General features: G+C 41.1%; 1 protein-coding gene across 1 annotated transcript in view; it reads right to left on the bottom strand.

Moving 5' to 3' along the window:
• The window catches only part of RECK (reversion inducing cysteine rich protein with kazal motifs), an 86550-nt gene that overhangs the window by 28172 nt on the left and 45727 nt on the right, over nt 1-12651 (bottom strand). The window contains exons 8-12 of the mRNA XM_069958281.1: nt 12328-12525; nt 9137-9404; nt 3662-3841; nt 3139-3351; nt 768-904 (exon numbers count right to left, since the gene is read on the bottom strand). Of these exons, the coding sequence (XP_069814382.1) occupies nt 768-904; nt 3139-3351; nt 3662-3841; nt 9137-9404; nt 12328-12525 (996 nt within the window). The remainder of the gene's footprint in view (nt 1-767; nt 905-3138; nt 3352-3661; nt 3842-9136; nt 9405-12327; nt 12526-12651) is intronic.

Here is a 12651-nt window from a genome sequence, read left to right as displayed (position 1 = left end):
TGCATAAAATATGCTGCGAAACCAGAACAAAAATTAAAAGTGTGGTGAAATTAAAAATAAAAGTAATTTTTTTTATTTGAAGGGGTTTTGTGTTTACGTTGTTCGCCCTAGGGTAAAACTGACTTGTTCCTCAAGTTAGTACGACTACAACAATATGTAACTTTTATTTTATTTGATGGCTTTTAAAAAATTAAAACCTTTTTTAAAAAAAGAAATGTTTCTTAAATCGCTCTATTCCCATCCTTATAACGCTTTTATTCTTTGATCTATGGGGCTTTGTGAGGTGTTATTCTTTGCACCATAATGCGCAATTTTTGATTTTGGTGGATTTTTTCACTTAAGCCCTTTACCGTGCGAGATCAGGAGTAAAAGGGGGGTGATTCAAACTTTTATTAGGGAAGGGGATTTTTTTATTAATAAAAAAACCTTTTTTTTCTTTATACACACATACTAGAGGTCCCCCTGGGGGACTCTCATTGAGATCTATGCAGTATAGATATACTGCATAGATCAATGAGATAGGCGATCTATAGCTCTGGCTTGCTGCAGCCAGAAACAATAGATCGTTGAGCCGGGATCAGCACCTTATGACGCTGACCCCTGGCGGGAGCTGATGTGGGAATTGCTTCTCTGCGATCGTGTCGCGCGCGCGGGGGGGGGGGAGGACTGGGGGAATTTAGAAAACTGTTGTATTTCCCATTCTATATGATTATAACTTAAAGGTGCTTTATAAAGGATTTTATTCAATGATAACTACAATGACTTACGGAGATATGTATCCAGTGGAATACAGTCGTCAGTGTCATCAGTTGAGGAAAGCCGTTCACATATGCTTTCTGCTGTATCACTTTCTGGGAATTTACTGTGGTCACCACACTTTCTCAATATCTCAATACAATCTGTTCTTAAGGAAAGAGACAGAGTACAATGTTAATTTCTATTTGCACTCAATAAGTAAATCTGAAGAAAAAAAATTATACCCATACATTCATTATTTTTTCATCGTTCTCAAGCAGGTATTTGTGAATCTGCAATAATATGTGATATATTCATTTCAATGAGAGCTGTATATGCATGCAGTAAGTTACCCGTGAAAGTAGCTGCAGACAACAAGATCTATGGAAGACCCCTAAAAAGGTAGTCCAGACACTAAACATTGTTATATATTTCTGGGGCCACAAAGAAAATAATACAAAAACCTATCCTCACCTACCATACTCCAACAGGTGGTCCTCCTGTCATGTCTTAATATCCCTCATCGAACCTCTGCCCACTACTTCTGAGACGGTATTGTCACGGCAGTGATAGCCTGCTCAGCCAAATCACAGGCCGCAGCATTGTCTCACTTTAGTCAGTAATTGGCTGTGCAGGCTGTCACTGCCGGGGCAAGTCTATCTCAGAAGTAGAGGCCACGGCATTCAGCAGGGGACACAAAAGTGCCACAGGAGGAACCCCAGGAAAGTGGGTTAAGTATGTTTTTTTTAATTATTATTTTCTTTGAAGCCCCAGCAATATATAAAAATTATTAGTGTCCAGAATACCATTACTATAAGCTATTACTCTGTTACCCACCAATTATAATGTGCACAAGTTCACTAAGGGGGACTTTTATCATGACTGGTGTACTTAAACGGCAGTCTTAGATAGCTCAGTCCCCGTATACCTAGACGGATTTACTAATAGATCGCATGCCTCATAGTAAAGCTGGTGGGACCTGCACAGCAATTTATACCTGCTCCGGAGCAGGTGTAGATGTCTGCGTGGTTTATTCCTGGCGTAATCCATAACTTAGGTGCCGGACGAGGCCACACCTCTTTCCCCCCTCCCATACACATATTGGGAGATTACCTTACCAGAGTGCCAAAACTGTTGGAATGTGGCTAGTCCATATTTCTTCCCTTTGAACCAGACTGATTTATATTTAATTACTTGTGTAATCAAGTTTTTCCATGATTCTACTGATAATAGTGTAATAGTGGAGAACCAGTTTCTTAAAATAAAATTTGCCTTGCATTAATGAGAGTTTTGCAAAAAACTCTCTTCTTCTGAGCCTACCCTAGGTACCCCTGTATAGCAGTCATGGCAAATCGTGGTATATTTTGTGTTACCCTATTCTCATAGTTGCATAGTTTGAAAAAAGACACATGTCCATCAAGTTCAACCAAGGAGGAGATGGATGCAGGGAAGGGGGATTTACAAGGAGGGGATGGATGCAGGGAAGGGGGGATATACAAGAAGGGGATGGATGCAGGGAAGAGGGGTGGATGATGATAGGTTCTATACATATGCATTTATGTTATTTTGAAGCTCTCTACTGTTTTTACTCAATTTACTTCCTCCCAAAACACTTGCCTTATTTTATCCACCCTTTTGTCTATTCTATTAGTGACTAGATACGTATATACTGTATAAATGACAAGGTCAGTGCTTGCTTGCTCCTAAATATCAGGTCGTCAAATACGGCCTAAAACACAGGAAGTCATAGGCAGTACAGAGACTCCCTGCTAAATGCATCTGTCAAGCAAATGTCTGCCTTCTCTGTGAGCGCGTAGATTATGAGAAATTCCTGTGTTTAGTCTCTTTTTTCAACCAGCACAAAAATAAGTATAGCTTTGTTTCAAAGCATTATAAAATAAATAAATAATACATGTAAATTGCAAACTTGCTTAATTTCCCATCTACTGCTGATTTAAATTTTGAAAGTAAATTTGACAGTGACACTTTAAGGGCAGAGCCAATTTAATTTTAGTTTTTATTTTTACCTCTACAAACTTGCAAAAAACATTTATTATGTTATTTTTACTGCACGCTGAATTAGGTAAATTTATTATGCAAAAAAAATGTATATATATTTCCATTATCCCCCCCAAAAGGTTACTTGAATACCAAAAAGGCTCCATTAAGCCCTAATATGGCTATGCCAATGAAAAACAAAAAAAACACTATGGCTCTTGGAACACGATGATAAAAAAAACGAAGAAAATTACTTGGTCTCTAAGGCCTAAAATAGGCAGGTCATCTAAGTTGTTAACACACTACTTTCATGGCTCTGCCTCTGCAGCCCTTACTTGTAGAGCCCTGGCACTTTATTTCTGCATTGTGCCCCTGCCTTTTAGCATAATAATGAGCACCTCTTACTTGCAGATGATGCTTCCTCTAGATTTACTGTGACATGGTTTAATCTGGAGCGAGCAAGCGATTGCCTTCCACATTTCTGGGTGACATTTTCTAATATCTAGAACAGGAATATTCATAAAAGGCATCTTAATGCTTCCCTTTTCCCACAGCTTCATGTCATTCATTGCTCCTTGGTCTGATTGAGCATTGCAACTTCGAAATAATTCAGTTGGCCTAAAAATAAATGAAGAAAATGAAGTTATGTAGACTTACCTCCAATAAACTTTGGTTTTAATAAAAACTAATCTTGGATATATCTGCATGCATATGTGAAATTTGACATAGTAAATGTCAGTTTTTTGGTGTGTATGTGATGTAGAAAAAACCACCCATGCCATATTTATAAATCATCCGATACAAATTGTAGAAGGGTCTATTAAAACCATTACCAAGCAGCACACATATCTAATAGAAAAATGTCAGCAAGATGATTTCTATATTATTTTCCCTCAAAGATCACAGCGTATTTAACAAAAACTTTTACCGGTTATTAAAATTAGTACAGTATGTGAGATTCCGGCATCCCAGTTGACAAGGTTCTCGCACATCTGCTAGGCATGTTAACATGTGTGTCTCCATAGGATTGTATTCACACGAAAGGTCAAATTCTTGCCAGTTCTGTGTGTTTCCCCAGCTTGTGTTGTAAAGTTTAGTACACAAGTCCCTGAAATCAGAAAAAATAATACAGATTGTTAGGGGACAGTCACACTAGGCAGAAATTCCATTCATTTGAATCGTGTTCATGTAGCAGCAAAAAAGCATATTTCCTCAAGTGGGATTCAAATGAATGGAAAAGTTGGCGAAATTTGTGCAACAAATTGGATATGTGAATTCCCCCTTATGTATCAATCACATATTGCAAGCTCTGTTCAGTCTAGAGTGGTCTTAAAGGACAACTCCGGCGCTAGGGAAAAAAAACAATGACTGACACAGATTTTATACTAACCATCCCTGGGTCGATCGGCATTTAAAAGTCCCAACGTCCGCGGCCCCCGTAAGCCTAGGTCTTCGGTTTTGCTTTACTTCTGGGTTCCTTTGTAATGAATGAGAGAGAAAAGGCTACTGGTGCAAGTGTGCACCAGCAGCCTTTTCATTGGCTAGAGCGCATCACATGGCTTCCAGCTTGCTCTTCTCTACTGTGGAAGAAGCTGAAGAGGAGTAAGACCAAGCCAGCCCCCCGCTTGTGACGACATATAATACAAAGTTATATAACTTTGTAATGGTGCGTTTACACAGAGAGATTTATCTGACAGATTTTTGAAGCCAAAGCCAGGAATGGATTTGAGAAGAGAGATCTCTGTTTTTCCTTTATGACCTGTTCTCAGGGCCGTATTAACAGCTGCTGCTGCCCTAGGCACTAAACCTGAAGACACCCCATTTTGGGGAGCGTGGGGACAGTGGTTTCGGAATTGCATTTTTCATGGTTTTTTAACAACTTAAAACATAAACAAATTTCCATGTTGAATCAATGATTAGAGCGGTCTGCATATTGTCTGTAGGAATTCCCACCACAGGATTGGTAGGTAATAACTCCAGGCACCACATTTAACACTGCCATACCAGACCTGAATAATTCCTGGCTGCGGCGGTAACGGGAGCGGAGAAGAAGACGCGCAGAGGTCGGTAACGGGCCCAGGTGAGTTAACTGTTTGTTTTTTTTAAAGGGTCGCCCCATACGGTGGGGATGCGGGCCATTTTTGAGCCACCCCCCACCGTGTGGAGCGACCATTCCTGGCGTATAACATGACCTCCGACTTCTGACAAGATTTTTCAGGGTTAAAAAGTCGTCTTATACGCCGGAAAATATGGTAAATATTATAAACAGTCAGAGCTTGATAATGCTATTGGATTATTTCTAAAAATAGTCTTTAAATGTTCTAACCTTTTGAACACTTCAATTATACTGTAGATCATTTGCATAACATAAATAGGATACATTTGATCTCTGTTGTTGGCTAGCTAATAGGTGATATTTGACATATCGTATTAGATCTAAAACAAATGGCTTTCAAATGTGTGGAGGTTCTTAAAGGGGTACTCCAGCGGGGGGGCACTTTTTCGCTCGGACTTCCACTCACCTCCCCGGTTCCAGCGGCGGGTGCCGCATCGCGGCGCTCCAGTGCCCGGTTCCCGGCCGCTTCTTGGTGTCTGACGCGAGCCCAAGACGTGACGTCTCAGGTCAGCTCAGCCAGTCAGTGACAGAGGCGGGATCAGTTTCAAGTCACGTATCGTCTCGGGCCCGCGTCAGACACCAGGAAGCGCCGGGGACCGGAGCGCCGCGATGCGGCACCCGCCGCTGGAACCGGGGAGGTGAGTGGACGTCTTTTCCCTCAGCCACCTCCTCCCCGGTCCCAGCGAAAAAGTGCCCCCCCCCCGCTGGAGTACCCCTTTAACTTGACTCTTAAAGCTAATGTGTTACCTATAATTCTACTGATTACAGCCATTTAAAATTTAGCACACTATTATGGGGGCTACCATCCTGCCAGAACTGTTTTAACATCATTTAACCCCTTAAGGACCGGGCCAATTGTCACTTTTGCATTTTAGTTTTTTCCTCCTCGCCTTCTAAGACCCATAACTCTTTCATTTTTCCACCTACAGGGCCATGTGAGGGCTTGTTTTTTTCAGGAACAGGTGTACTTTGTAATGGCATCTTTCAATCTGCCATAAAATGAATGGGTAAAAAAATTTGGGGGGGCTTTCATGTTTACGTAATGCACTTTACAGTAAAACTGGCCTTTTTTTTCCTTCTTCTATAGGTCGGTCTGAACACAGCAATATGAATGGATACTAGGTTTTCTAACGTTTTGCTATTTTTATTAGCTGTAAAACATTTTTTTTGCAGATAGGTATTTTTAAAATGGCCCTATTGTAACTCCTATAGTGCATTTATTTTTTCATCTACGGGGTTGTATGGGGAGTCATTTTTTTGCGTCAAGATCTCTAGTTTATATTAGCAACATTTTTTTCTAGATCAAACGTATTGATCGCTTTTTATAAGAAAAATTTATACATAAAGTGTCATAAAGAAAAAGCAATCTGTGCGTTTTTTTTACCGCTTTTTGTTCACGCCGTTCACCGTGCGGGAATACTATTGTTTTATTTTAATACATCGGACGATTACGCATGCTACGGTATATAACATGTAATTAACTTTATTACTTTTTATGTATGTAATGGGAAGGGGGGGTGATTTTCACTTTTATTGGGGAGGGGGACTGCACGGAGGTAAGTAGCAGACCTCCGACAGTCAGGAAATGCGATTGGGTCCCCCACAGACACGCTGCGGGGGTCCCGATCGCTAAGTGACCGGAGATGCTCCAGTCACTTATATTTAAACGCAGCGGTCGTGGTGCAATCGCTGCATTTAAGGAGTTAATGGCGGCTACGCAATCGCAATGGCCCGCCATGGAGGGTGAGGGCCTGGCTGCAGATAGCAGCTGGTCCTTATCCGCTATGGGACAGGTTTAGCTCGTGAGCCCACTCCAAAGCCCGGGACCGCGCCAAGGCGTACATTTGCGCCCTCCTGCGTTTAGGCCCAGGCAGCAGGTATACAGCCCCCCCAACTATGCACTACAGATATGCGAGACCCCTAAAAACTATACATTGTGGGTATACAAAACCCCTCCAACTATGCACTACAGGTATACAATTCCACTGATTAACTCAGATGAAACAATACCTTTAGCTTGGCCTCCTGGGCACCTTAGAACAAATCTAATTAACACAATGACACTTTATACCCGGGCAGCGCTGAGTACATTTTCTAGTGCAGTATAAAAACAGGGGAGCAGATAAAGGAGGAGTAAAGCCAGTAGTAAAATAAATTAGTAGAAGGGGAGGATAACAGAATAGGGGAGAAAGACTCCAGGGAGGTATCCCCATGAGGATGGGGAAAAGCCTTAATGTCAGCATAAACAGAGACGCCAACCCAGCAGCTTCATATTAGACACCACTCTAAACTAGCAGATTAACATAATAATAATAATAATAATAATAATAATATTTATTTCTATAGCATGAACAGATTCTGTAGCGCTTAACTTGAGATGAACAGACGCCATGGAAGCCATATTTTATTAAACTTGTCAGATCTGTCATGTGCCTCAGCAATGATCGGGGGATGACCTTACAAGCTGCTGTGAGGAAATGTCTTAAGATCCCTTTTTTAATCTCTGCCAAAGACCCAGGGAGTTTAGACAACAGAGTAAGTTGGGGCATATTAACGACATTCCTGGCAAAATATGCGTTATAAATTGCCAAGATCTTGTCCCAGAATTTATGAACACCATGTATGTAACATATCTCCAGTCTCACTAAGACACCGCCAACACAAGTCTAACGGAAACATCTTGTGCAATATGGCAGGGCCATAATACCACCTTGAAATAATTTTGTAATTTTTTTTCCCTTTGCTTTAGAACCCATGGAGAATCCATGTGAAAGTTCATACATTTTCTGGATAGACTGTACATCAATGGAATTAGTATGCTGACCAGTATTTTGTAAAGTACAGATATACAATGAAAGATAGCAGAAGTGGCAGTGACTAATCAAAGTATCAAAGTCAGTAAGAGTCACTGAATATGTGCTCCTGAGCAGCTAGGCACTGACAAATGAGGTCAATTGCCCATATTCCAGCCAGGACAGAACAGCGGCCTTCAGAACGAGCTTGCAAAGAAGCTAGGGTGGAGACAGTGTCCTCATCCATGCAGCACACTCGAGGACATAAGTGACGATCCCAGATAAAGAAATCTGGGAGGACCCCATCCCAGTTGGAAAGCGGGATGTTGAAGAATGGGAGAGACATTGTGATAGGCCAAACTTAGTTAACCATCTGTCCCATATGCATAGAGAATGGGGTATCAAGAAGGGCAAGTCGGACAAATCATGGCTATCTCAAGGGGGTATCCAAGGGAGCAGCGAAGGATGTATTGGAGATAAGGAAAGCTCAAGGTGAACCCTTCTCTTTGATCCCTTATTGTTTACCCAATGCAGGACCCTGCCCAAGGCAGCTGCCTCGTGTTACAGGTGCATATCCGGAAGGCCCATACTAGCCAAGTACTTAAATTGCATAAGGATAGAGTATTTAATACGGGGTCTAGACTTTCCCCATATAAATTTAGATATGGCCCTCTGCAGGGCCCTGAAAAAGGCCACTGAGAAAACAATGGGTAGAGTCTGAAACATATACAATAGCCTTGGAAGATTGTCCATTTTTACAAAGGCCATCCTCCAAAACCATGAGTTTAGTTTCAAGAAATACCTGTCCAAATCCGCAAGAGTTCTAGTTAAACACATAACAGTAATAATCCTTGGCTCTGGACCTCGACAGATGGATTATTGTGAAATCAGGGCCATTTCTAGCACTGAGCAGGGGGTGCTGCCTAGGGCATCGACCTGATACAGATTCGAGGAGTTGACAGAGGTGCCAATACCAGAAGGACAGAAGCTTTTTCTTAGGTCCCAGCATCCTTCTCAACTCCAAGCAAGTTTGCGCACATGCAGCTTATGGCTGTGTTCACACTATGTATATTTCAGTCAGTATATTTCAGTCAGTATTGCAACCAAAACCAGGAGCGGCTTAAAAACACAGAAAGGCTCTGTCCACACAATGTTGAAATTGAGTGGATGGCCGCCATATAACAGTAAATAACTGCCATTATTTCAATATAACAGCCGTTGATCTAAAATAACAGCAAATATTTGCTATTAAATTGCAGCCATCCACTCAATTTCATCATTGTGTGAACAGATCCTTTCTGTGTTTTTAATCCACTCCTGGTTTTGGTTGCAATACTGACTGAAATATACTGACTGAAATATACATATACTGACTGAAATATACGTAGTGTGAACGCAGCCTCAAGATTGTGTTGGTCAAGTAACTTTGTCCTCCCTGCCCTGATACAGATGATTACATTACTTTCAAACACAGCAGCACCGCCCAGGCACCTACCTGCATAATGAAGAGTTTGCTTTTGAACAGCAATGGAGTTTTGCACCGTCTAGTCCTGTGGAAGGTTGATGAGCAACAGTGACCCCATTCTGGACTGACCTAGAACTCTCCAGGAAGCACTGCCAAAGTGGATCTTGAGGAAGTGGGGACTTTTTACACTCCCTGATTAGGTCTTCAACAATATCATGTTCAGATTTATTTGACATGAGAATCATTTTACAGGCCGTTTGGCAAGCTTTTTCTTCAGCTCTGTCACAGCAGTGTACACCTTAAAAAAATAAAAAGACTGGCATCACTACAATTATTCAGTTCAAATATACTGTAATTGTAAGGCTGGCAGAAAATAAGGATTTAACAATAACTTAAAAAGGGTAATCCAACTTAAAGCGCAACTATAAAATATTTTGACCATTCAGTTTTAGTTAGCTTAGGTCATGATAAGACTTTTTGTAATATACATTAATAGCCTAAAATGAACAGTTTTTTAAATACATAAAGCCAAAAGTCCCCTCAGAGCTCTCTTTGCCTCTGACTTATTTCTGCATTCCTGCTGGACACGCCCCTTCCCTGCAAATCCGTACTTAGTGTACAGACTCTGACAGCAGCATCAGATAACAGCCCTGACACAGAGAGAGACATAAACAAACCCTTCTCCCCCCTTTTAGCAGCACGTTCTCCCCCCTCCCCTCACAGAGGTCACTAAGCAGAGCTGAGGGTGTTGTGTGTGAGGAGCAGCGCAGGGGAAGAGCTGGGTGGAGGCACAAGTGTATCCAGTGCCACCATCACTCCAATGTACTGCATGGGTGAGTCACTGAGGGAAGGACTACAAGTCCCAGCACAACACAGCTGTAGTCCTTCCATAGTACATATAACATTCACTATCAGATGTCTGCAGCAGGTGCCCCCACCTCCATGGCTGACATTATCCTACAGTGTAATGAGAGCAGATGACTGTATCTAATCCCACTGTGTGTGATACCATCTGCTGGGGCTCTGTATCTAATCTTACATTGTGATACTGTATGCTGGGGCTCTATCTGATCCCACTGTTTGTGATACATCTGCTGGGGCTCCATCTGATCCCACATCTGCTAAGGTGCTGCTCAGAGAATGGAGGGAGCCAGCCAGGGAGATGAGGGATAGGCCACGCCCACTTTCTCTTAGCCAAGAGAACAATTCATTTATTCTTCTGAGCCAAACAACTGGGGATATCTCAGCCAGCGTACAAGCTATCAACACAGTTTAGGGCTCTTTTTAAAGGGTAACACATGGGCTTTTTATTTGAGGAATTTCATTTTTTGGCTACTGAAATTAAAGTTGCGCTTTAAAACTTTCACCACTGATAGCGGTATACTTTGAATGGAGTCACAAAGCACAGCAACTACATTATTTAATTCCCCGCTAACTGCACTCATACATGAGGAGAATGGGGTCCGTATTTCTACCAATTGAAGGGGATCCTAGTGGATTCTAACATGCATCTTTACTTCAGTGATAAGGTGATAAATGTTTTAGGATAAAAGACTGGTTTGCCAAGGCAACGTCCCACACCTAGGGAGGTCTGTGGATGAAGCCTATTGTAATAATAGGGCTTGTGAATAGAGTTCGGCTATGGTGGACTGTTGCACTGGAAACCTAATCTTTCAATGTCAACTGCATTGCCAGGCGTATAATGACAAGTACTCTTTAAATACCCCATAGCCACAATAAAGGTGTAGTAGACAAATACAGAATAGCACCTTGATTGAGGGGTCCAAATACTGATACCCCCATAAATGACCAAAACATATGGGTAGAAGCACTACTGTGCCCGTTCATTTCCATTTGGTACTGTTAGGTCTCCTTACAGAGTTGCACAGTCCTGTCTGGATATGTTATAGACTTTCTCTAGAGTCTATTGGGGAGATTTATCAAACTTGGTGTAAAGTGAAACTGGCTCAGTTCCCCTAGCAACCAATGAGATCTTACCTTATATTTTCCAAAGAGTCTGTGAGGAATGAAAAGTGGAATCTGATTGGTTGCTAGGGGCAACTGAGCCAGTTTCACTTTACACCAGTTTCATAAATCTCCCCCTATTTCTCTACTCTTCACTCCCCAATCTCCAATTGTTGAAGAAGAATGCTAAGGAATACAACATGGAAGTCAGCTTACAGCTGAAGCACACCAAGAAACGTTTGTTGTCATAGATCAGTATGGTTACATACTCTGGACTGTGAAGAAGATCCCGAGCAAGGTTTCATGGTAGCTAAGGACAATGAATTATAAGGGGAAGGAGTATATGAAGATTTATTTTCAGACTGTGCAATTCATGCAAGGAAAAACTTTTAGTATTTGATCCACTTAAGAAAGTAATATCACTTATTATATGCCAAACAGTAGCAAACCATAATGTAAACATTATTCCTTAAAACAAAAAACTATATAGTCAGTATGTGGAGTACCCCTGCCAAATGTGCAAATGGACGTGAAGATCTATTTGTGGGATATACATAAATTCTGATAGGTGATCTCCTTCTCTCTGCTGCTGAGCAGCTCAAGATTCTTAAAAATGAATAGAAGATGCATTCCATAAGTGCTCAAGTATTAAAACACACACAATTTTTTTTTTCCTGCTATCGACCACCAATGGAAACTCAAGCAAGAAAAGTGTATAAATCAGCTAAAACAAAGTACGGTGGCTTTTCTGCCAAATATTGTACAGAAAAGTAACAAGTAACAAAAGATCTACAATTGTACAGGTTGCACCACCGCTAACATCTGTTGGCTTTGAAAAGACTTCTTTAAAAAAAAAAAAAAAAAAAAGATAATTTCTTGCCACATGAAGGTGCTGACATTCACGTGATTGCCACTGGTCACCATGTTGCTAACTGTAAGCTAGTAAAGGATGAATTATCAATTGGACATGTGACGCTTGAGTAAATCAATGGCCATAAAAGTGCTAAAGGCCTCCAAGACTAAGCAAGGGTTCATTTTCTCCACAATTGTGCAGCTCAAAAAGAAAAAATTACTTGAGGTATTGAGTACAAGATAACACAAAAATGGGTTCATCTAAAGATGGGCAGTCCACAAATATAATATGTCATCTATTCTGCTCTATTTCGTTATATGAAAATAGTGCTGAATAATTTTTCTTTGTCATTAGAACTGGACCTAACAGGTAGATAGCACAAATATACAAAACATTAACTTACTGTCACTCGCATTTCTGACTGGGTATGACTGTGTATAGTTATTTACACACTCCAACAGTTGAGGACTAATGGATGCACAGTAATTTTCCACTGCTTTTATCTGTGATGGACCTGGAGATGAATCAGTTCGAAATATGGCTTGGCAGTATTCTCGACAATTGGTGTGCCGACCAGCATAACTACAGCAAACCGAGCCCACTGTAATATAAAAGAAAAAAAAACGATCAACTCATCACGTTTATGTTAAAGCGTAACTGTCATGGTTTTTTTTATTGCAGAAATCAGTAGTCTAAGTGATTTTAAGAAACTCTGTAATAGGTTTTA

This window comes from Dendropsophus ebraccatus, chromosome 2 (assembly GCF_027789765.1).
Source record: "Dendropsophus ebraccatus isolate aDenEbr1 chromosome 2, aDenEbr1.pat, whole genome shotgun sequence".
In the NCBI taxonomy this organism is placed as follows: domain Eukaryota; kingdom Metazoa; phylum Chordata; class Amphibia; order Anura; family Hylidae; genus Dendropsophus; species Dendropsophus ebraccatus.
This window is presented reverse-complemented; position numbering and strand designations above follow the sequence as displayed.